The sequence below is a fragment of the Muscardinus avellanarius genome, assembly GCF_963383645.1.
Source record: "Muscardinus avellanarius genome assembly, chromosome: 3".
NCBI classification, from domain to species: domain Eukaryota; kingdom Metazoa; phylum Chordata; class Mammalia; order Rodentia; family Gliridae; genus Muscardinus; species Muscardinus avellanarius.
Window position 1 is genome coordinate 17,124,850 of NC_137788.1, and position 24,001 is coordinate 17,148,850.

The 24,001-nt window shown below is 51.0% G+C and overlaps 1 protein-coding gene across 1 annotated transcript in view; it reads left to right on the forward strand.

Moving 5' to 3' along the window:
* Window positions 1–1,976: 1,976 nt before the first annotated feature.
* Window positions 1,977–24,001, forward strand: part of LOC308259999 (chymotrypsin-like elastase family member 3B) — a gene marked incomplete at both ends in the record, with an annotated part of 31,146 nt that continues 9,121 nt past the window's right edge. The window contains 8 exons of the mRNA XM_080691340.1: window positions 1,977–2,016; window positions 3,952–4,037; window positions 5,442–5,539; window positions 5,622–5,756; window positions 6,245–6,381; window positions 6,703–6,845; window positions 8,446–8,598; window positions 13,405–13,480. Coding sequence (XP_080547466.1) covers window positions 1,977–2,016; window positions 3,952–4,037; window positions 5,442–5,539; window positions 5,622–5,756; window positions 6,245–6,381; window positions 6,703–6,845; window positions 8,446–8,598; window positions 13,405–13,480 — 868 coding nt within the window. The remainder of the gene's footprint in view (window positions 2,017–3,951; window positions 4,038–5,441; window positions 5,540–5,621; window positions 5,757–6,244; window positions 6,382–6,702; window positions 6,846–8,445; window positions 8,599–13,404; window positions 13,481–24,001) is intronic.

Genomic DNA, 24,001 nt, shown 5'->3' on the forward strand with positions numbered 1-24,001 from the left:
ACCCTTTCGTTACCCAGTTTCTCCCCAGCTCCCATGTATGAGAGAAAACACAGCTGTTCACGTTCTGAGACTGGCTCATCCCACTTAGCATAACATTCTCCAGTTCCGCCCATCTTCTTGCAGATGACACAATTTTGTTCTTCTTTATGGCTGAGTAGCCTTCCATCGTGTGTCTACCCCACAGTTCTGTGATCCAATCACCTGTTTGGATGGAGGGGGCCAGGAGGAGGAGGAGGAGATGCACAGATTATCAGCACTGATCTCAGCGACCTGTGCGGGGAAGGGGAGGAGGTGGGGCGGGATTCGGGGGGAAACGCACCAAGTGCTGTGTGTATTTACCTCCCCGTCACTCTGCCTCATCACGATGTGTGGTTACACAGCACCAATACAAGCATATATCAGCCGGGCGTGGCGGCGCACACCTGCAATCCCAGCATTTGGGACGCTGAGACAGGAAGATCGCGGGTTCCCGACAGGTTCACGGCCAGCCTCAGCCACTGAGTGAGGCTCTTTGCAACCCAGTGAGACCCTGCTTCAAAATAAAGAATAAAATATAGGGTTGGAGTTGTAGCTCAGAGGTAGAATGCCCCTGGGTTCCATTCCAAAAACTGCAAGAAAAAAAAAGCATATATTTTTAAAAAAGAGAGCGCTTGACAATTTTTTGTTTGTTTTGGTCCTGGGGTTTGGACCCAGAAGCTTTCTACCTCTATGCTACACCCCCAACCCAAAACAATCTCTCACTAGGTTCCTGAATGTTACCACACGCTGAAGCTGGCCTCAAACCTGTGATCCTCCAGCCTCTGCCTCCCAAGGGCTTGTATTACACGCCTGTGCCATCATGCTGGTTAACAAAATGTGTGTGTATGTGTGTTCATGTTGCTGGGGATGGAATCCAAGAACATTCTTCCTCTGAGCTACAATCCCAGTCCTTTTTATTTTGAAACAAACAGGGTGTCACTAAGTTGCGAAGGGCCTTTCTAAGTTGCCAAAGTTGGCCTCTAACATGATCCTCCTGTCTTAGCCTCTCAAGTACTAGAATTACAGGCTTGTGCCCCCACACCTGGCAACAACTTTCTTTTCCTTCCTTCCTTCCTTCCTTCCTTTCTTTTTTTCTTTCCTTCTTTCTGTGGTACTGGGGATGGAACCCAGGGGCATTCTACCCCCAAGTGACATTTCCAACCCTATGTTTTTAGTCTTTTATTTTTTGAAACAGGGTCTCACTGAGTTGCAAGAGGCTTGCTAAGTAGCTGAGGCTGTCCTCGAGCCCTGATCGTCTGGTCTCAGCCTCCCAAATGCTGGAATTACAAGCGTGAGCCACCACGTCCAGCCCAACAAAATTATTTTAATTGAGCTGGATGCTATAATATTAATCTCATATTAGAATTCAGAAACCTGAGACTCAGAGAGGTTAGAGCACTGTGCAAGGCTTGGAGCCTGGACATGGCTGAGCCCAGATCTGACCAGCCAAGTCTGACCAGCTCTTTCCTGTAGGAGCCTGGATTTTCCTGACATAACCCCCCCCCCATTTCTTTGGTACGAGGAATTGAACCTAGAGGCATTCTTCCTCTGAGCTACATCACCATCTTTTTAAAATATTTTGTTTTGAAACAGGGTCTCAGTAGGTTGTTGAGAGCCTCACTAGTTGCTGAGGCTGCCCTGGAACCTGCAATCCTCCTCTCTCAACCTCCCAAGCACTGGGATTACAAGTGTGCGTCACCACAGCCAGCTTGACTTACACCATTTTCTCCAGTCCTCTGTTATCAGTTGGCTGTTCAGTGTCACCTGTGAGGTCCCATTGGCAGGCACTCCAGGTCTTTCTATTGATGGGCACTCTTCCATCTGCTGTGGCCTTGGACCACGGGAGTCCTGGAACCCAAGCACCTGTTCTGGGGCATGCTGCCCCCTCCCCACCTCCTGTCCTCACAGTATTAAAAGCCTCAGGCGCTGCCAGTCCTTCCTACCACTTCACACTCACCATGCTCCGGCTGCTGAGCTCCCTCCTGGTTGTGGCCCTTGGTAAGACCCCGGCCTGTGTCTGTGTTCCCCACTGTACGGGCCTAGGAGCCCTTGGGCTCTGCCACCCACCCTGGGTCCCACGAACCAATACTTAGTTCGATGGGAGGGAGTCTCAGCGGGTCCCTGGGGCATGACTAGAGGGGCCTTCAGCTTGGTACTAGAGCGGGAGAAGAGGGAAGAGGCAGGAGAGGCTGGGAGCAGCCAAAAGGCTGTGGCGAGAGGGAGCCCTTGATGCCGCCCATCAACACAGTATCGGAGTTAAGAGAATGCTGAAACAGGAGAATAGCACAGGTTCGAAGCCAGCCTCAGCTACTTAGTGAGGCTCTCAGCAACCTAGTGAGACCCTGTTTCCAAATAAAATATAAAATAGGTCTGGGAATATAGCCCGGAGGTAGAAAGCCTCTGGGTTCCACCCCCAGTACCACCACCAAAAAAAAAAAAAAAAAGAACGCTAAGGGTTTTTTTTTTTTTTTTTTTTTTTGTGGTACTGGGGTTCCTGGAAGCCTTTCTACCTTCGGGCTACATTCCCAGACCTATTTTATATGTTTTTTATTTAGAAACAGGGTCTCCTAAGCCAGCATGCGAGGCTGGCTTCGAACCTGCGCGATCCTCCTGTCTCCGCCTCCCAAGCGCGGGGATTACAAGCGTGCGCCACCACGCCCGGCTAAGGTTTTTTTCTTAGATGGCTTTGGGATCTTCTCATCACAGCCCATGTGATCAGATCTATTATCATCTCCATTTTACAGACCAGGAAACCGACACTCAGGAAGCAGAGTAGCTCATCTGAGAAGCAGCAGCCCAGGCAGCCTCACTGCAGGGCTCCTGCTCTGAGCCCGGTCGGTGGCGCACACCTGTGATCCCGGCTACTAGGGAGCCCGGGGCAGGAGAATCATAAGTTTGAGTCCAGCCTGGGCAATGTTGCCAGACCCACAGCAACTTAGCAAGACCCTGTTTGAAAATTAAAAGTAAAAGGACTGGCGGTATAGCTTGGAGGTCTAATGCTGCTGGGTTCAACCCCCAGTACTGTCGGGGTGAGTCCTCAGCTCAGGAACTCAGGATCTGCAGGGTCCTAGGCTAATGTGACGGGAAAGAATTTCAGCACGCGCAGTCAGAGACATGGACAGAGGTTTATTTGGGGAAAGGGGAGGAAATACACATTCAGGAGAGAATGCAGGCCCCCTCAAGATGAGGAAGGCATCTTGGAGTCCAGGGGACTTTGGTGAGGGGTGGGCTAGAGGAGGTGTGTGAGGATGAGCTCAGTCCGGTGGTCCTGAGGCAGTTCCTGGTGGTCTGTGGTCTGGTCAGCCTTAGAGTCCTCAGGCTGATTAGAGTCTTCATTACTGATTGACAGATAAGCGGGACTGTCCTAAATTACAGGTTTCTTGCAATATCGTATCTGTCTTGTTATCAACGCACAGGGCAATTTTAGTTTCTTTGAGTTAACTCTAGGATCTACAGGTTTCCCAGGAATTTGGGAGAATCAGGCCTGGGAAAGTGAACTGGTTTGTGGACTAGAGGCAAAGGCACCTCAGCTCCAGGTTCTTATGTTAAAGTTAATTTTACTTTTCCTTCCTGTCTCCTTTCTACCTACTTATTTCTTCTATCCTACATCAGTAACCCCCCCAAAAAAGTGAGAAAGAAAGAAAGAAGGAAAAGACGGAAACCCTCCACTCTGTGTGACAGCAGCTGTCACCCTTGGGGGCTCCCTGGGCCCCAGGCACTGCTTAGTCCCCCCACTGAGCGGGCCCCGCTGTGCTGGGACCTGGAAGCCCGGCTCTGGTCCAAGGCTACTTCACATGTGGCCGCCGAGGTCCAGAGAGGGAGAGGGGCTTGCACGGGTCACACAGCTGTCTGCAGCACAGCTGGGACTGGGCCCGGCCTCCTCTTTCTTTGGGGGACCCTCTGGCTGACGGCCGCCTCTGCTCTCCCCTGCAGCCTCGGGCTCCGGCCCATCTCCCCACAGGCCTTCCAGCCGTGTTGTCAACGGTCAGGACGCAGTCGCCTATGCCTGGCCCTGGCAGGTAAGAGCAAGGCCGGCTGCGCCCAGCCACAAGCTGCACCCCGGCTCTGGTCACAGGGCACTCGGTCTCCCACCTTGGTTTCCTTCCCCATGGCCGCCCCAGCTTCCACAGGCCTGGCGACCCCGGGCAACTGGCTTCACATGGGGTTTCCTTGACCATCTGTAACACTTGCTGGGCGGTTTGCAGCTGACAAGTAGATGCGTAAAGAGGAATGAATGTTTACGGGCTTGGCACACTAACAGCGGACTCTCAGGCCGTATGTTCAGCGAGGAGATTTTTTTTTGGGGGGGTGGTACTGGGGTTCCTGGAAGCCCTTCTACCTCTGGGCTACACTCCCAGACCTATTTTATATTTTTGAAACAGGGTCTCTTACGCCAGCGCGGCTGGCTTCGAATCTGCGCGATCCTCCTGTCTCAGCCTCCCAAGCGCGGGGATTACAAGCGTGTGCCACCACGCCCGGCGAGGGAGGAGATTTTAGGGGTGACTCATTTCTAGTTTCTTGAGTTCTAGAACAGGGCCAGAAGTTCTGAGAACAAGAAAATGACGCGGGGCTTAGCCGAATGTGGTGGTGCACACCTGTAATCCCAACGCTTGGGAGGTTTAGACAGAAGGATTATTTGTAGCCAGCCTCAGCAATTTAGTGAGGCTCTCTGCAACATAGTGAGACTGTTTCAAAATAAAAAACATAAATAAAATATGCCTGGGAGTGTAGCTCAGAGGTTGAATGCCCCAGGGTTCAACCCCCAGTGCCTATTAAAAAGAAAATCAGAATGCGTAAGTAACAAGAAGAGAGGCGGAGGGCTCAGGTGAGTTGTTCTTCAGCAGATCCAAGAGGCCTTCAAAAGATCTGAGGTTCAGAAGAATGAGGAAGCCAGGCATGGTGGTGCACGCTTGGAATCCCAGCATTTGGGAGGCTGAGACTGGAGGACCATGGTTTGCGGCCAGCCTCAGCTTCTTAGTCAGGCTCTTTGCAACTCAATGAAAACCTGTTTCAAAATGAAGAATAAAAAATAGGGCTTGGGGTGTTGCTCGGAGGTAAAATGCCCCTGGGTTCCATCCTCAGTACCGCAAAAAAAAAAAAAAAAAAAAAAAGAATGGGGAGAGGTGATAATACAGGTATTCTTGGGGGCCTCTCAAGACGCAGAAGGTTTGGGGTCCACTGCAAGTCCGAAAGTGTAGGGGTCCCCAAAAAGCTCCCCACAAAGGGGAGGCTTTAGCCAATTAGAATGTGACCCCCGTGGAAAAGTGCTAGGAGCAGTGTGTAGACTGTGCCCAGGTAGAGGTGCCTGTTCTTTCAGTGTAAACAGCGCCCTCTAGTGTGGCACGACGCACAATCCTCGAAGCCATTGCTGGCAACCCATACTGTGGGCCCAGCCCACTCAGGCTCCTCCCCTTGGCACCCAGGTCTCCCTGCAGTATGAGAAGAACGGAGCCTTCTCCCACACCTGTGGCGGCAGCCTCATCGCCCCTGACTGGGTTCTGACTGCAGGCCATTGCATCTCGTGAGTTTTCGTGGCAGCCCGGGGCAGTAGGAGTCAAGGGAGGGTGGCTGCAGGCCAGGACTAACCCCACCTCCACCTACAGGAGCTCCCTGACCTACCAGGTGGTGCTGGGAGAGTATGACCGGGGTGTGGAGGAGGGCCCCGAGCAGGTGATTCCCATCAACTCTGGAGACCTCTTCGTGCACCCGAAATGGAACCCCAACTGTGTGGCCTGTGGGTGAGTGGGCTCTGGGTCCTGGGGCTTCGGGCCTGAGGGTTGGAGCCAGCAGAGCCTTGAGGACTATCGACACCAGACGTCCCCCTACAGAGGGGACAGCAGGGCCCAGGGAGCGGCTGGAACCCGCAGGACCTAGGACCCTGCTGGCACCAGCCGTAAAAATCCACTCTTCAACCGTGCTTCTCTTAGCTGCTTGGCCTTTCTGGGTGCAGTGGTGCCCACAATCCCAGCTACTTGGAAGGCTGAGGCCGGAGGATTGAAAGTTTGAGGCCAACCCAGGCAGCTTAGTGCGGCCCTGTCTCAAAATAAATGCATACATAAAAAGGGCCGAAGATGCAGCTCAGTGGGAACCCCTGAGTTTGATCTGCAGCATGCCCCGCCACACCCATACAAAGGCTGCTTGACCTTAAGGATGGATTCGAGGTCAGAGGAGCAGTGGGGCCCCCAGAGCTCCTTCCATCTCCGTGTGACCCTCCCTTGTTCCCCAGGAATGACATCGCCCTGATCAAGCTGTCCCGCAGCGCCCAGCTGGGAGACACCGTCCAGCTCGCCGCCCTCCCACCCTCTGGGGAAATCCTGCCCAACGAGACACCCTGCTACATCAGCGGCTGGGGCCGGCTCTACAGTATGTGGGGCCTGGGGCCCTCCAGGCAGCCACAGGGCGTGGCAGAAGGCCAGGGGGGGGGGCAGTCACACCGGGACTGGTCCTTGCACTTTCCCCCCAATCCCTCCAGCCGTAGCCCCCATCCTCCCACATGCAAATGCGTCCAGGGGGCCATTTTGGGGTGTCCACTTGTGCCAGGTGCTGGGTTGTAAAGGTGCGCAAAGCATACAGGATGTATCATATAGCCCCCCTCAGGCTAGAAGAGCTTTGCACCCGGTATGCCCCCTGGGGCTCCTCACCCTGCACCCCAGGGCCCTCCCTCAGTGCTCCCCATCCCTGCAGCCAATGGACCCCTCCCAGACAAGCTGCAGGAGGCACTGCTGCCCGTGGTGGACTACGCTCACTGCTCCCAGTGGGACTGGTGGGGCTTCTCTGTGAAGAGGACCATGGTGTGCGCTGGCGGGGACAGCAGCTCTGGGTGCAACGTAAGTCAGCCCTCGCCCATCCCACGGGGAGGGGGTGTGCAGGGCTCTAAGCCCGCTCTGCCAACTGCCGGCTACGGAAGAGCTTCTTTTGCACTTGCCTATTTTAGCTCCCAGGCCAGACTGCAAGTGGAAGAGGCTGGTGGAGACAGGGCCTGGCCTGGGAGTCTGGAGCCCTGGCTTCCAGTCCCAGCTCACAAGCTGATGTGACTTGAATAAGCCAGCGCTCTCCAGGCCCCTTCCCCATCCGCACAGGGGTCCCGAACCTCCCATGCATTCTGTGGTTCTGAAGTTATAAGTAAGCATTCAAAATACTCTTGGCCAGGGGGGATGGTGCACATCTGTAATCCCAGTACTTGGGAGGCTGAGATAGGAGGATCTCAGGGTAAAGGCCAGTTTTAGCAACTAGTGACAGCCTCAGAAACTGAGATCCTGTTTCAAAAGAAAAAATAAAATAGTACTGCAAAAAGAAAGAAAGAAAGAAAGAAAGGAGAGAGAGAGAGAGAGAGAGAGAGAAAGAAAGAGAAAGGGGCCGGAGTGTAGCTTAGTGGTAGAGCACCCTGGACTCAATCCCCAGTACTAGCAAAAGAAAAAAAAAAAAAAAAAAAAAGAAGCCGTGCACTGTCGCGCAGGCTTGTTATCCCAGCATTCGGGAGGCTGAGACCGGAGGATCGTGGTTTGCGGACAGCCTCAGCTACTTAGTGAGGCCCTCTGCAACTCGGTGAGACCCAGTTTCAAAATAAAGAATAAAACAATAGGGCAGGGGGTGTAGCTCAGAGGTCGAATGTCCCTGGATTCCATCCCCAGACCCGCAAAAAAAGAAAAAAAAGAATACTCTCAATGTGTGGTGATATGAATACTATCAATAGTTGCCAAGAATGGGAAGCACCATTCCTCCAGTGCCCTCTCTTGCAGGTGTCTTGTTAAGACCTCTATCTGCTTGTTTAATCCACATGAAATGTTATGACAGATGTTATCTTTCTCCCATCACAAACAAGCAAACTGATGCCCGGAAGTCAGGTGATGGAAGAACTCAAAAGCCTTGAGTTTAGAACCAATTCCTTAAACCTGCCAGGCATGGTGGTTCATGCCTGTAATCCCAGTACTTGGGAGGCTGAGACAGGAGGATGGCAGGTTCCAGGACAGCCTCAGCAAATAGTGAGACTCTCATCAACCTAGGGAGACCCTGTTTTTTAAATTAATTAATTAATTAATTTATTTATTTTAGTGGCATTGGGGGGTGGAACCCAGAGGCTTTCTGCCTCCGGGCTATACTCCCAGCCCTATTTTTATATTTTATTTGGAAACAGGGTCTCACTAAGTTGCTGAGAGCCTCACTCAGTAGCTGAGGCTGGCTTCAAACCTGCACGATCCTCCTGTCTCAGCCTCCCAAGGGCGGGGATTACAAGCGTGCGCCACCACGCCCAGCTACCCTGTTTAAATATTTAAAAATATTTAAAAATAGGGCTGGGGATGGAGCTCAGGGGTAGAATGTCCTCAGGTTCAACTGCCAGTAACACACACACACACACACACACACACACACACACACACACACACTGTCCTCAAATCTCAGACTCAGCCCCTCTCTCTGCTGCTCCAGGGTGACTCTGGAGGACCCCTCAACTGCCCAGCTGAGGATGGCTCCTGGGAGGTCCATGGCGTGACCAGCTTCGTTTCCGCCCTGGGCTGCAACACTCTAAAGAAGCCCACGGTGTTCACTCGTGTCTCAGCCTTCATCGACTGGATTGAGGAGGTGAGGAGCCGGAGCCTGAGCCAGCATGCAGGATGCTCCAGAGGGCTTGGGAGATGTTCTCTGCTGGAGCGCGGCCGAGAATGCTGGGTTCCGGGTGGAGCTTTGAACCACGGCCGCACCTCTTTAACTCATCCACGAGTGGGGTGTCTCCTCTGGCCAGGTCCTTTCCTGTCATGGAGGACACAGAGATGTGCCAGGCAGAGGGCTACTGGGGGACAGATGAGAAAGTGGGCAATAATAATGGGGGTGGGCAAGGGGAGGCTGGGGCCCCAGTGAGAGCCCAGACTGTATGTGGGAACAGGAGGGCAGAGGGATCAGTGTCGTCCATGGCATCTGCAATCGGCCACTTAAACTCGTGCCGGGCTCTGTGGTGGGAACCTTAAATAATAGTTTAATTGCCAGGCATGGTGGCGCATGTCTTTAACCCCAGCACTTGGGAGGCCGAGATAGGAGGATCATAGGTTCAAGGCCAGCCTCAGCAACTTAGTGAGATCTCTTTTTCAAAAATAAAAATAAGCTGGGTGTGGTGGCGCAGCAGGCTTGTAATCCCGGCATTTGGGAGGCTGAGACAGGAAGAGGATGGTTCAGCAACTTAGTGAAGCCCTCTGCAACTTAGTGAGACCTCGTTTCAAAATAAAGATAAAAATATAGAGCTGGGGGTGTAGCTCCGAGGTAGAATGCCTCTGGGTTCTATTCCCAGTACTGCAAAAAGTAAATAAATAAAAATAAAAGTAAGCCAGGTGTGGTAGTGTACCCTTGTAATCCCAGTACTTGAGAGACTAAGACAAGTGGATTACAGCCTCAGCAAGCAGTGAGACTTTCATCAACTTCCTGAGACCTTGTTTCAAAGGAAGAAATAAAATTGGGCTGGAGATGTAGCTTGGAGGTAGAATGCCTCTGAGTTCAGTCCCCAGTACCCAAAATTAATAAACTAAATAAATAAATAAGCAAATGGCTGGGAAGTAGCTCAGTGGTAGAAGGCCCCTTGGCTTAATCTCCAGTATCACAAAATAAAATAAATGAGCCAGGCGTGGTGGTGCACACTTGTAATCCCTGTACTTGGGAGGCCAAAGCACGAGGATTGCATGTGAGGAGAGCTTCAGCGACTTAGCAACACTCGCATCCGCTGAGCGAGATCCTCTTTAAAGTAAACATGAAATAGGGCTGGGGGTGTAGCTCGCAGGTAGAATGCCCCTGGTTTCAATTCCTAGCACTACACTAAAATAAAATAAAATAACTGGTGGTCCACACCTATTATCCCAGTACTTGGGAGACTGAGACAGGAAGATGGCAGGTTTGAGGACAGCCTCTGAAAGTAGTGAGAATCATCAACCTAGCAAGACTTGTTTCAAAATAAAAATAAAGAGATAGGAGGATTGCAGGTTCATTGCCAGGCTCAGCTTCTGGTGAGGGCCCCTGCAACTTAGTGAGATCTTGTTTCAAAATAAAAAAATAAGCCGGGTGTGGTGGCGCATGCTTGTAATCCTCGCGCTTGGGAGGCGGAGACAGGAGGATCGCGCAGGTTCGAAGCCAGCCGCTTGCTCTGGCTTAAGAGACCCTGTTTCCAAATAAAAATATAAAAATAGGTCTGGGAGTGTAGCCCGGAGGTAAAAGGGCTTCCAGGAACCCCAGTACCACAAATAAATAAATAAATAAATAAATAAATAAATAAATAAATAGGGCTGGGAGTGTAGCTCAGAGGTAGAATGCCCATGAGTTCCATCCCCAGTTTTACAAAAATAAATAAGTAAATTAATAGAGTACACAAAAAGGGCTGAGAGTGTAGTTCAGAGGTAAAATGCCCCAGGGTTCAATCCTCAGTACCACAATAAAATAAAATAAAATAAAATAATTTAATCAAGATCCCTCATGAGAGCCAGGCGTGGTGGTGCACGCTTGGAATCCCAGCATTTGGGACGCTGAGACAGGAGGACTGCAATTCTTGGCCAGCCTCAGCTACTTAATGCAGCCCTTTGCAACTTGGTGAGACCCTATTTCAAAACAAAGAATAAAAAAAAAAATAGGGCTGGAGGTATCTCTCGGAGGTACAATGCCCCTCGGTTTCATCCCCAGTACTACAAGAATAAATAAATAAATAGGGCTAGGGATGTAGCTCAGAGGTAGAGTGCCCCAGTAACACACACACACACACACACACACACACACACACACACACACACACACTCCTCATGAGGTAAGTACTATTATTACCCCTGTTGCAAAGATGAGAAAACTAAGACTCGGAGAGGTCCAGTCAGCCTCCCAGGGTCACACAGCTGATGAGTGGCAGGGCTGGGAGTTGCCTGTGCTCCTAACTACACTGTCTTGTCTCCCCCTCCGCGGCCTTTTTCTAGACCATCGCGAACAACTAGCACCAAGGCCCAGCTGGCAGTGCAGTCCACGCCCTTCATAAAGAATAAAGGTCTTTCAGAAAGTCAAGTCTCCCTTCTTTGACTTTCCTCTTCCCCTCTGACCGGCTCCAACCTCGTAGACGTGAATCTGGGTGGTGGTGCGCGCCTGATATCCTAGTACTCGAGAGGCTAAAACAGGAGGATCATGGGTCCGAGGCCAGCCTCTTCAACCTAGTGAAACTCTTAGTAACTTAGCAAGACTCTGTTTCAAAATAAAAAATCAGCCAGATATGGTGGTGCACGCTTGTAATCCCAGCATTTGGGAGGCTGATACAGGAGGATTGTGGTTCTCAGACAGCCTCAGCTACTTAATGAGGCCCTTACAACTCAGTGAGACCCTGTTTCAAAATAAAGGATAAAAAAATAGGGCTGGGGTTGTAGCAGGAGGTAGAATGCCCCTAGATTCCAGCCCCAGTACTGTAAAAATAAATAAATAAATAAATAAATAAAAATAGGGCTGGGGGTATAGCTTGAAGGTAGAATGCCCCTGGGTTCCATCCCTAGTATCATTAACTGGTGGGTGTAGCTCAGAGGTAAAGTGGCCCCGAATTCAATCCCTAGTACACACACCGAAAAAATCCTAAATTTCAAATGCAGAGGTGAGAGCAGATCTAATCCTCTCAGATGAAGATAACAAACAAACAGAAAACAAGAGTCCCAGGGAGGAGAAGGGTGTTGCTGGTTGCCTGAGACCGAGGAGTTCCTAGGACACAGGACTTTTAGGGCTGCGGGAAGTCCCTGGAAAACTGGGCCGAGCTGTTCACCTGAGACTGCAGTCACACATAAATCAGCGGCTTTTCAATGCAGGTGTAAAAATAGAAGAGAACCTGCAGAAGAGCTGACCGGGGCGGCCTGTGGGGCTCATGACACAGCGCCCGGGACCCCGTGTTCCTGCTTCTGTGTATGAGCTGGAGGAGGCAGATGAGCTGCAGGAGGGCTGTGGCCTTTCTTTCAATAAACATTCATGCCCTGCTCCAGAAGAAGGCTCAGAAGGGGCAAAGATGTGGTTCCTGCTCTGAAGTGGCTCGCTATCTAAAGAGAAATAGGCATAGCAGAGTCATTGCTTAAACATTGACTAGCTACCTGCCTTGTCTCAGGTTCAGGGCTGGAAGAACAGAGGTGGGTCAGGGCCCTTGGAGAGGTTGGCTGCCTGGGGCAGGGAGGAGCACTCACAGGTGGGTAGTAGGCGGCAGCCGCAGGCCAGGGTGGAGGCGCAAAAGAAAAGCAACATAAAAACCCATAATCCCAGTACTAGGGAGGCTGAGACTGGAGGATCGCAGGTTGGAGATCTGCCTCAGCAACTTAGGGAAACCCTGTTTCAAAATAAGAAAAACAGCCGGGTGTGGTGGCGCTCGCTTGTAATCCTCGAATATGGGAGGCTGAGACAGGAGGATCGCGGTTCGCGGCCAGCCTCAGCTACTTAGTGAGGCCCTTGCAACTCAGTGAGACCCTGTTTCCAAATAAAGAATTTTAAAAAATAGGTCTGGGGGTGTCGCTCCAAGGTAGAATACCCCTGGGTTTCATCCCCAGTACCGCAATAAATAAATAAATAAATAAATAAATAAATATATAAATAAAAATAAGAAAAACAGCTGGGCATGGTGGCGCACAATTGTAATCCCAGCGGTTGGGAGGCTGAGACAGGAGGATCGCGCAGGTTCTTAACCAGCCTCAGCTACTTAGTGAGGCTCTCAGCAACTTAGTGAGACCCTGTTTCCAAATAAAGTATAAAATAAGTCTGGGAGTATAGCCCGGAGGTAGAAAAGCCCTTGGATTCTACCCCCAGTATCACAAATAAATAATAGATAATATAAGAAAAACATAAACTGGGTGTGGTGGCACAGACTTGTAAGCCCAGTACTTGGGAGGCTGAGACAGGAGGATGGCAGGCTCAAGGACAGGTTCAGCAAGTAGTGAGGCTCTCATCAACCTAGTAAGACCCTGTTTAAAAATAAAAGAGGGCTGAGGGCTTGTTTTGGGTCTCTGAGCGGCACCATGGCGGTCGGCAAGAACAGGTGCCTTACTAAAGGCGGCAAGAAGGGAGCCAAGGAGAAAGTGGTTGATCCATTTTTTTTTTTTTTTCAGTACTGAGGCTGGAACCCAGGGGCATTCTATCTCTGGGCTGCACCCCCAGCCTTATTTTTTATTCTTTATTTTTTTGGAACAGAGTCTCACTGAGTTGCAAACGGCCTCACTAAGTAGCTGAGGCTGTCCGTGAACCGCGATCCTCCTGTCTCAGCCTCCCAAACGCTGGGATTGGTATGATGTGAAAGCACCAGCCATGTTCAATATAAGAAATATTGGGAAAACACTCGTCACAAGGACTTGAGGAGCTAAAAGTGAATGCGGTGGCCTCAAGGCTCATGTGTTTGAAGCGAGCCTTGCTGCTCTGCAGACTGAAGTCGTGCTTAGGAAATTCCAGCTAATCACTGAGGACATTCAGGGTAAAAACTGCCCCACTAACTTCCATGGTATGGATCTTACGTGGGGCAAGATGCGCCCCATGGTCAGAAAATGACAGACCTTGACTGAAGCTCGTGTCGATATTGAGACTACCAGTGGGTATTTGCTGCGTCTCTTCTGTGTTGGTTTTACTTAAAAAAAAAAAAAAAGGAACAATTAAATACGAAAGACCTCTTAAGCTCGGCACCAACGGGTCCGCCAAACCCGGAAGAAGATGATGGGAATCATGACCCACGAGGTGCAGACAAATGACTGCAAAGAAGTAGTCAGTGGAGCCGGGCGCGGTGGCGCACGCTGGTAATCCCCGCGCTCGGGAGGCGGAGACAGGAGGATCGCGCAGGTTCGAAGCCAGTCGCGCTGGCTTAAGAGACCCTGTTTCCAAATAAAATATAAAATAGGTCTGGGAGTGTAGCCCAGAGGTAAAAGGGTTTCCATGAATCCCAGTACCACCAAAAAAAAAAAAAAAAAAAAAGTAGTTGTTAAGTTGGGTCCTGCACTCATGTGACTTTGTGTCACATGACCTCTGCAGGGCAAGGGAGGGGCTGAAACCCCCGCGAGAATTGGGCATTCCCGCGAGTAAACCCCCATCTCGCGAGATGCATGCCTTTAAAAGGAGAGCCCGCGTCCTCAAGCTTCGGACAGGCGCGCGGGCCCCACGGTGCCTCGCCCTGATCCCCGGGAGAGCCGTGCCATTAAAACTTTACATGCCACGTGTACCGGACCTCTCTCGTGTTTTTCACACTCCGCCGTACGCACATTATTTTTATTTTACTCGCATTTAATTTTTTATTTTACTTATCATTTGGTGCCGAACCGGGAGAACTCTTGGTTCCCTTCCTATTTTTTTCCTTTTTTTTTTTTTTCTGTTTTCTCTTTTTATTTTTACTCTCTTTTTGAGCCCCGGACTCTCCGACCCGCCAGCAGCTCGACTGTGAGGTCCCACACCAGCGCTCCGCTTGCAGGCGTTGCTCCCACCACTGCCGCCGCTGCCGCCCCATGCCTGCCTGGACCGTAAGCCTTCTTTCCCAGCCCCGTGCTCTCCGGGAGAGCCGGCGGCCTTCTTCCCGCCCCGGGCTCTGCTGAGAGTCCGCAGCCATCTTTCCAGCCCCGAGCTCTGCTGAGAGCTCACGGCCATCTTTCTGGCCCCGCACTCTGCTGAGAGTCCGCGGCCATCTTTCCAGCCCTGAGCTCTGCTGAGAGCTCACGGCCATCTTTTCGGCCCCGCGCTCTGCTGAGAGCCGGCGGCCTTCTTCCCACCCCAGGCTCTGCTGAGAGTCCGCAGCCATCTTTCCAGCCCCGAGCTCTGCTGAGAGCTCGCGGCCATCTTTCCAGCCCTGCGCTCTGCTGAGAGCCAGTGGCCATCTTTTCCTGCCCACGTGCTCTCTTCTGGAGCGCCGATGGCAATCTTCCACTGCCACTGTGGCCACAGCCACCACTGCCGGGGCGTGCAGGCTCCGCCGGCCGCCAGGCTGCCAGTTCCACCCGCCCGGAGCCAGGCTCCTTGGGTGATGCTGGCACCTGCTCTGCTCCTGCCTGCCGCTTGGACCTCCTAAAACCGCCGTTCCCGCCTGCCCACGCTGCCCGCCGCTGGAATGGGACCGCGCCGCCCGCGGACTGCGCCACACCGCGCGCCTATGTCTTCTCCGCGCCTGGCGTTGCTTAGACCCGCCTGCCGGGGCCGCCTGCCTCCTCCATCTAGGTGGCCGCCACTCTGCTAAACAGCCCCCAGCCCGCCAAGTCCAGCCCGCGCTCCAGCTGGTTCCTCCACTCGGACTCGCGCCCTGGCGCCCTTCACCCTGTGCCTGCCCACCCCTGCTGCCTGGGCCTGGCCATTCCGGTAAGCAGCCACATGGAATTACTGGGGGAAGGGTCGCCAGCTTGGCCCGCCATCTTGGACACGTGGAATCACTGGGGGGCCGCCATCTTAGCCCCACCATCTTTAACCCCTCCCACCTCATGGCCTCACTGGAGGCCTCGTCATCCTTAACCCCTCCCACCTCATGGCCTCACTGGAGGCCTCGTCATCCTTAACCCCTCCCACCTCATGGCCTCACTGGAGGCCTCGCCATCTTTAACCCCTCCCACCTCATGGCCTCACTGGAGGCCTCGCCATCCTTAACCCCTCCCACCTCATGGCCTCACTGGAGGCCTCGCCATCTTTAACCCCTCCCACCTCATGGCCTCACTGGAGGCCTCACAATCTTTAATCCCTCCCACTCCACCTCATGGCCTCACTGGAGGCCTCACAATCTTTAATCCCTCCCACTTTCCACTCCTAACCAATCCTAGGAGTCGGCAGCCATCTTTCCGGCCCGAGCCAGGCAGCTTGGCACTTGCTCTGCCTGCCAACCGCCTGCGCGGGCCAGGACCTCTGCCTGCCGCTTGGACCTCCTAAAGCACCGTTCCAGCTTGGTTCTCCGGTCACCACCGGGACCTCTGGCCGGTTTGCCCCACCCGCCCCGAGCCAGGCTCACTGGCGGTGCTCCTTGGGGCCCAGCCTCAGCGTCTGGCGCGTGCCTGGAAGCCATTTTGTCTCCACGCCGCGGGCCCGGCAAGCCATGCCGCCTGCGCACCCCCACTGATCCCACCTGCGCCAGCCGCCAGTGCCGTCCACACCAGCCACCGGCATCCACGCGCCCCAGCTCCACCACGCTCCCAGCAGCTTCTCAGCGCTTCTGTCGCAGCCAGCGCTGGCTGGCAACACTTCACTCCGGTAAACTGCCTCCTTCCCTTGGTTAGCGGGTTCCGGACTTGGGTCTTCCGGTCCACTGGGACCTAAAAATCCAAGCGCTTGGTGACCCATTGTCCCCCGGTCCACTGGGACCACGCTGCGGATGACCAGGTCATCCTCCGGTTTTGAGAAGGAATGAAGACGTTCTTCCCTATCTCTTAACCTCTGTTTCCGAACGATTGAGCAGGGAAATCGGGGACGCCCATTTCCTGTTCTTCGTTTCCGCCCGCGAACCAATTATGGGGAGTCGAACCTTTATACTAGCAGATGCCCTGAGAGCCTGTCTGCCTTGATACGAGTTGGGAAATAGGTTGCGGTGGCCCAGGAATAGTTAGGAACTTTTATAAGCGGTCTGGTATCCTTCCAAATGCTCTCCCCCATCAGCTTCCATTTATTTTCCCGCCAGCTGCCATTTTGTGATGGCGCGTAGTCACTGCCTGGTGATGTCACAGTCGCCATCTTGGCCCGCGCCAGACTGCAATTTTGCTGGGCGGCCCGCATGGGCGCGCCCTAGGTGCTGTGGGAAACGCCGGGGCTGGGGCGACACCCTCTGCCCGTGGGGAGTCTGCGTTGCCATTCTTGCCGGACACCAGCCCCGGGACGCGCTCTTTGTGAGTATAGGTCCATCACAGCTGACAGAACCTTAACATAGCATCTAAGTTTTAATTCCAGAGAGAAACAGGCGGAAATGGAGCATACACTCCGACTTTGCCAAAAAGCAGATCCCTGGTAGCTGCCCTTTGGCTGGCGGTGGCGGCTCAGCCCCCTGGAGCGCCACCTAGGTGTGGAGGACTGCAACTACAACTACCTCCAGGAGCCTGCCTCAAGTGGGGCAAAGCCACGCCTACCAATCAGACTGCTCGGCGTGTGGCCAGGAGGGCCACTGGAACAGTGCCCTTGGAAAAGGGTGAGCCCCAGGTGCCTCAACACAGGGGGAGCACCTTTCCAGACCAGGCCCCGCCGCTGGCCCTACTCAGCCTGGCTGAAGACTGATGGCTCCTGGATCCCTCAACCTCCATCCTCTTTGCCAGCTCAGGGTAGCTCTCCAGGTACTGAGTAAGCCAGTCTCCTTTTTGGTCGCCTGCTCAATCTCATGATTTGTTTTTTTCTTTAATAGCCCTTGCCTGTTCAAGCCTCCTCAAGCGCACATCACTAAGCTGTCCAGGGTAACCTCCAATTCACACTGCAGCTATGCACCCACCTGCACCCCCTTCTGGGGGACTGAACTCCCGACTCCTCCCGGCCTGGGGCCCCTGACGACGCCCCTTGACAGCAGGAAGAAGCTAGAGGGTCCAATCGTCATCCATTATCCCTACCATCTAAAGGCCAGAATGTTAAGTTGGGTCCTGCACTCATGTGACTTTGTGTCACATGACCTCTGCAGGGCAAGGGAGGGGCTGAAACCCCCGCGAGAATTGGGCGTTCCCGCGAGTAAACCCTCCTCTCGCGAGATGCATGCCTTTAAAAGGAGAGCCCGCGTCCTCAAGCTTCGGACAGGCGCGCGGGCCCCACGGTGCCTCGCCCTGATCCCCGGGAGAGCCGTGCCATTAAAACTTTACATGCCACGTGTACCGGACCTCTCTCGTGTTTTTCACACTCCGCCGTACTCACTTATTATTTTACTCGCATTTAATTTTTTATCCCTGGTAGCTGCCCTTCGGCTGGCGGTGGCGGCTCAGCCTCAAGCGCACATCACTAAGCTGTCCAGGGTAACCTCCAATTCGCACTGCAGCTATGCACCCACCTGCACCCCCTTCTGGGGGACTGGACTCCCGACTCCTCCCGGCCTGGGGCCCCTGACGACGCCCCTTGACAGCAGGAAGAAGCTAGAGGGTCCAATCGTCATCCATTATCCCTACCATCAAAAGGCCAGAATGTTAAGTTGGGTCCTGCACTCATGTGACTTTGTGTCACATGACCTCTGCAGGGCAAGGGAGGGGCTGAAACCCCCGCGAGAATTGGGCATTCCCGCGAGTAAACCCCCATCTCGCGAGATGCATGCCTTTAAAAGGAGAGCCCGCGTCCTCAAGCTTCGGACAGGCGCGCGGGCCCCACGGTGCCTCGCCCTGATCCCCGGGAGAGCCGTGCCATTAAAACTTTACATGCCACGTGTACCGGACCTCTCTCGTGTTTTTCACACTCCGCCGTACGCACATTATTTTTATTTTACTCGCATTTAATTTTTTATTTTACTTATCAGTAGTCAATAAGTCGATCCCAGATCGCATTGGAAGGACAGAGAAAAGGCTCGCCAGCCCATTCCATTTATCTTCTTCGTGACGTCTCCACAAGAAGTACAAATGCTGAGCAGCCCAAGTTTGAACTGGGAAAGGTGAAATGTAGCAGTCCTAGAAACGCTCCACCATGCCCGGCTCAGATATTTATTTATTTATTTATTTATTTATTTATTTATTTATTTATTGTGTGTGTGGTACTGGGGATGGAACCCAGGGGCATTCTACTTCTGAGCTATACCCCCAACCCCTATTTTTTATTCTTTATTTTGAACCCGGGTCTCATTGAGTTGCAGAGGGCCTCACTAAGTAGCTGAGGCTGTCTGCGAACTGCGATCTTCAGGTCTCAGCCTCCCAAATGCTGGGATTACAAGCGTGCACCATCATGCCCGGCTAAAAGTCCAGATTTTTAATAGTGACAAATAAAAAGTCCTATTTGTGAGGAAAAAAAAAAAAGAGGGCTGAGGGTTTAGCTCAGAGGTAAAACGCCCCTGGGTTCAATTCTCAGCACTATAAACAAACAAACAAAAACATAAAGAGGGCTGGGGATGTGGCTCAGTGGTAAATCACCCCTGGCTTCAATTCCAGTACCAACAAAGCAAAACATTTAGATTTCCTTTCTCAAGTTTCTCCTGAGCACCATGAAGAGAGCTTGACCCCAGCGAGGACATGCATAATTTCCAATATGCATGGTCTTACTGGTGTTGTACCCTCCCTCTAAAAGTTATTCTTTCAGTTTTGAACAGGCTAAAGGACAAAACACAGAAGGCAGGTGGCATAAGCCTGTAATTCCAGTACTTTGGAGGCTGAGACAAAGAATCACAAGTTTGAGATCAGCCTCAGCAATTTAGTGAGGCCCTGTTTCAAAATAAAATAGTGTGAGATTTCCCCAGGGCACGGTCCAAGAAATGGACTTGCCGAGCGGGAGGGTACGGTCGTTTTCAACTTTACCAGTAGCCAAACTGTCCTCCAAATGATTATACGAGCAGTACTTCATAGATTTCCCTTTTTTGCCTTTCCCCATCCACTGGCCCCACACATCTCGAACTGCCCCACATTTTTCTCCTAAAACCACTTCTGGGATTTCAACCCTTTCCCACAAAACTCTTCTCCAGCCCTCAGCCCTCTCCTCCCAACTCTGCCTCTTGCAAAAACCCAAGAACTGGTCTGGCAAGGCCGGAGCCAGGGCGGGGAAGGAGCCACATCAGGCAGAGCTGAGATCCTGTGTTGTGGGGATGTGGGGGAGGACGGGAGGAAGTTCCAGAACCGCACGTACAGTAATCATCACTGTCGAGCCGACCACAGAGCCCGGTGACGTGTAACCAGCAGGTGCGGCCGAGGTACAGTGGTTGCGAGGGCCCAGTGTCCACCCCACCCAAGGGTTTAGGGAGTGGCCTTTGGATAATTTTCCAAAACAGCTTCAGAATAAAGGGCAGTAAATCCTGTGAGATTCCGCCCCCTAGGAGACCCCCACCTGGCCCCAGGGAGAGGCTGGATGAGAAGAGTTGAGAAATCTTGTCCAGAACTGCCAACAATTTGATGAACAATTTGATTTTCCTTTCCTTAAATCTCCAAATCTCAACAATTTAATTCTTTTAAAAACCATGTAGTTGCCGGGTGTGGTGGCGCACGCTTGTAATCCCCGCACTTAGGAGGCTGAGACAGGAGGATCGCGGGTTCATGACCTGCCTCAGCTACTGAGTGAGGCTCTCAGCAACTTAGTGAGACCCTGTTTCCGAAAAATAGGTCTGAGAGTATAGCCCGGAGGTAGAAAGCCTCTGGGTTCCACCCCCAGTACCACACACACACACACACACACACAACATGTAGTCACCAGGCATGATGGTACACACTTGTAATCCCAGTACTTGGGAGGCTGAGACGGGAGGATCTCGGGTTCATGACCTGCCTCAGCTACTTAGTGAGGCCCTCTGCAACTTAGTGTGGCTGTTTCAAAATAAAGAATAGGGCTGGTGGTATAGCTCAAAGGTAGAATGCCCCTGGGTTCCATCCGCAATGTTAATACTTAACTCCTGTTTAAAAATAGTAAAGGCTGCCAGACATGGTGGCCCACGCTTGTAATCCCAGCACTTGGGAGGCTGAGACAAAAGGATCGCAGAGGTTCGAGGCCAGCCTTAGCTACTTAGTGAGGCTCTCAGCAACTTAGTGAGACCCTGTTTCCAAATAAAGTATAAAATAGGTCTAGGCGTATGTATAAAGCCCGTGGGTTCCACCCCTAGTACCACCAAAATAAGTAAATAAATAAATAAATAAATATCCACTCATTTATTGGGTGTGGTGGCACAAGCCTCTAATTCCAGTACTTGGGAGGCTGAGAGAGGATTCCAGGGTTAAGGATAAACTCAGCAAGTAGTGAGACTCTTATCAACCTAATGAGCCCCTGTTTCCAAACAAAAAAATAAAACAGAGCTGGGCATGGTGATGCACCCTTGTAACCCTAGTACTTGGGAGGCTGAGACTGGAGGGTCACAGGTTCAAGGACAGCATCAGCAATTCAGTGAGGCTCTTAACAACCCAGCAAGACTCTATTTCCAAATAAGAAATATAATCTGTCTGAGGATGTAGCTCAGAGGTAGAATGCCTTTGGGTTCAATACTTAGTACTACAAAAAATAAATAAATAAATGAAGCCGGGCTTGGTGACACACCAGCGGCGCTGGCATAAGAGACCCTGTTTCCAAATAAAAATATAAAATGGTTCTGGGAGTGTAGCCCGGAGGTAGAAGGGTTTCCAGAAACCCCAGTACCACCAAAAAAAAAAAAAAAAAAAAAAAAAGGAAGAAAAGAAAAGAAAGAATAAAGAATAAAGCAAAGCATGGTGCATACGCTTGTAATCCCAGTACTTAGGAGTTGAGAAAGGAGGATCCCTGGTTCAAGGCCGGCCTCAGTTACTTAGTGAGGCCCTCTGCAACTCAGACCCTGTTTCAAAGTAAAGAATAATAAGCCAGGCGTGGTAGCACACACTTGTAATCCCAGCATTCGGGAGGCTGAGAGAGGAAGGATCATGGTTCACGGATAGCCTCAGCTACTACTTAGTGAGGCCCTTTGCAACTCACTGAGACCCTGTTTCAAAATAAAGAATCAAAAATAGGGCTGAGGGTATTGCTTGGAGATAGAATGCCCCTGGGCTTCATCCCCAGTACCACAAAAAAATAAAATATAAAGAATAAAAAATAGGGTTGGAGGTGTAGCTCAGAAGTAGAATACCCCTAGGTTCAAGCCCTAGTACTGCAAAATAAATAAATAAATAAATAAATAAATAAATAAATAAATAAAGCAGAGCTGGGAGTGTAGTCTGGAGGTAAAATTCTTCTGGGTTCTATCCCTAGTACCCCCCCCCAACACACACACACTCACAAAATTCACTCATGCTTGGGAGACTGAGACAAAAGGATCACAGGTTCAAGGACAGGCATCAGCAACATAGTAAGGCTCTCAGAAACTCCAAATAAAGAAATAAAAAAAACCAGGGCGGGCGTGGTGGCACACACTTATAATCCCAGCACTTGGGAGGTTGAGGCAGGAGGATCACACAGGTTTGAAGCCAGCTACTTAGGCTCTCAGCAACTTAGTGAGACCCTGTTTCCAAGTAAAATATAAAATAGGAAGCCAGGCGTGGTGGCACACACTTGTAATCCCAGCATTCAGGAGGCTGAAATCAGAGAATCGTGGTTCAGGGACAGCTTCAGCAACTTAGTGAAGCCCTCTGCAATCTAGTGAGCCCCTGCTTCAAAATAAAGAGCAAAATATAGGGCAGGGGGTGTGGTGTGGAGGTCGAATGTCCCTGGGTTCCATCCCCAGACCTGAAAAAAAAAAAATAGCCAGGCGTGGTGGTGCACGCTTATAATCCCGGTGCTTGGGAGGCGGAGACAGGAGGACCACGCAGGCTCGAAGCCAGCCTTGCTAGCTTAAGAGACCCTGTTTCCAAAAAAAAAAAAAAAAAAATAGGTCTGGGAGTATAACCCGGAGGTAGAAGGTGTTGCAGGGGATAGGTTGGGGGGGGGAAAGGTGCGTGAGGTGAAATAATCCCCCCACCACCAGACACACAGAGACAAACAGAAAAACCGTGGATTCTTGTCCTAAGCTAAGAATAAGTATTCATCGCTTGGACAGCTGCTGCAGATTTAAAGAAGTTTATTAAAAGATAGAAATATAGAGATAGTCACAGCCCTGTGCCGGAGGAGACACAGGGGGGCAATTCGAACGAAAATGCCAACAAACTCCAGTTTCCTGAATTTTTATATTGTCTAAGTCCAGCAGGTCCCTTTGATTTTTGGAGATCATGTTACACCTTATCACCAGCCCCGGCTCTGCTTCTGTTCTCTCTCTAGCCGAATTTATGGCCTAAAGGGGGAGACATCTCTGTCTCCAAACACAGGCCCAGATTTATGGCCTGAGAGGGAGGCATCTCTGTCTCCAGACACAGGCTTTTACCTTTCGTCTTCTCCCCCAAAATGTGTTAAATTGTTCTTAGGAATGCAAGGACATGTTAGCTTAACCCTGGCTTTCTTAGTAAAGAAGACATATTTTAAGATTGGACATCTTTCCCAGTATTGACACATTAATACTTTTTAAACTCTCTTCCCAATACCAGTACATTCCCCCCTCTTTCTAGTAGCTTCCTGACATCTGTCAGGCCAATGGTAGGTACAGAACATACAGTGTGACATCTATAATTTTACAAACATTTAACATGCGCTAAGTGTTCATTAATGTCACCCCATTATGATTACATACATACATGTACCCCAAGCAAAGGAATCAGGGCGATGACTCATCGAGCTGCTTCGAGCTGAACAGGGGCGATGTAATGGGGCCCCGGCTTAGGGTACATATGTATGAAATTGGCATGGGGAGATCAGACGGGTCCATGTGGTGTGTGTCTATGACGAGTCAAAGGCCTCGGTAGATGTCTGCCAGGTTTTGTCTGTCAGAAAGCTTTGATCCTATGAGATAATATTTAACAATACAGGTTAATAACATAGCATTTAAATGAGAAATTAAAACTTTTGTTGACTTAGACTGAAATACACAAAAGTGGGATGTATTAAGTTTATTTTGCACCACGTGAATTCAGAAATTAGTGTTGTGGAAACCTAAAATAGACTTTGGAATAAAGATATTAGATGATTTGATGAATACCAGTTCACCTGGACAAAACAGAATTTACCCTTTTCTTCTGGCACTGTTTGAAGTTTACTTAAAACTTATTGGTCAGCTGACAATAGGGTAACATTGGTATCTAGGACTATGTCCCAGTTAGAAAAGATCTAAAAGTTTCCCTTGGCATGAGTGAAACCAAGGTGTTAATTTTTACCTGGATATGTGCTCCTCAATTGCTTTTGTGTTTGGTGGGCTTAACAAGCTGTTTTTAGGGTTACCTCTAAGACCAATTTTACATCTCAGCACAATGTGACTGATAGTTTTCCATAACTTTTTACAGTAAACAATCTTAAATATAGGTTTTAAAGAATTATTATAGACTTTGGGGTCTCCCAATTTTATGGCAAAAAGTAATCCTCTAGCCTTTTTATCAACAGTACA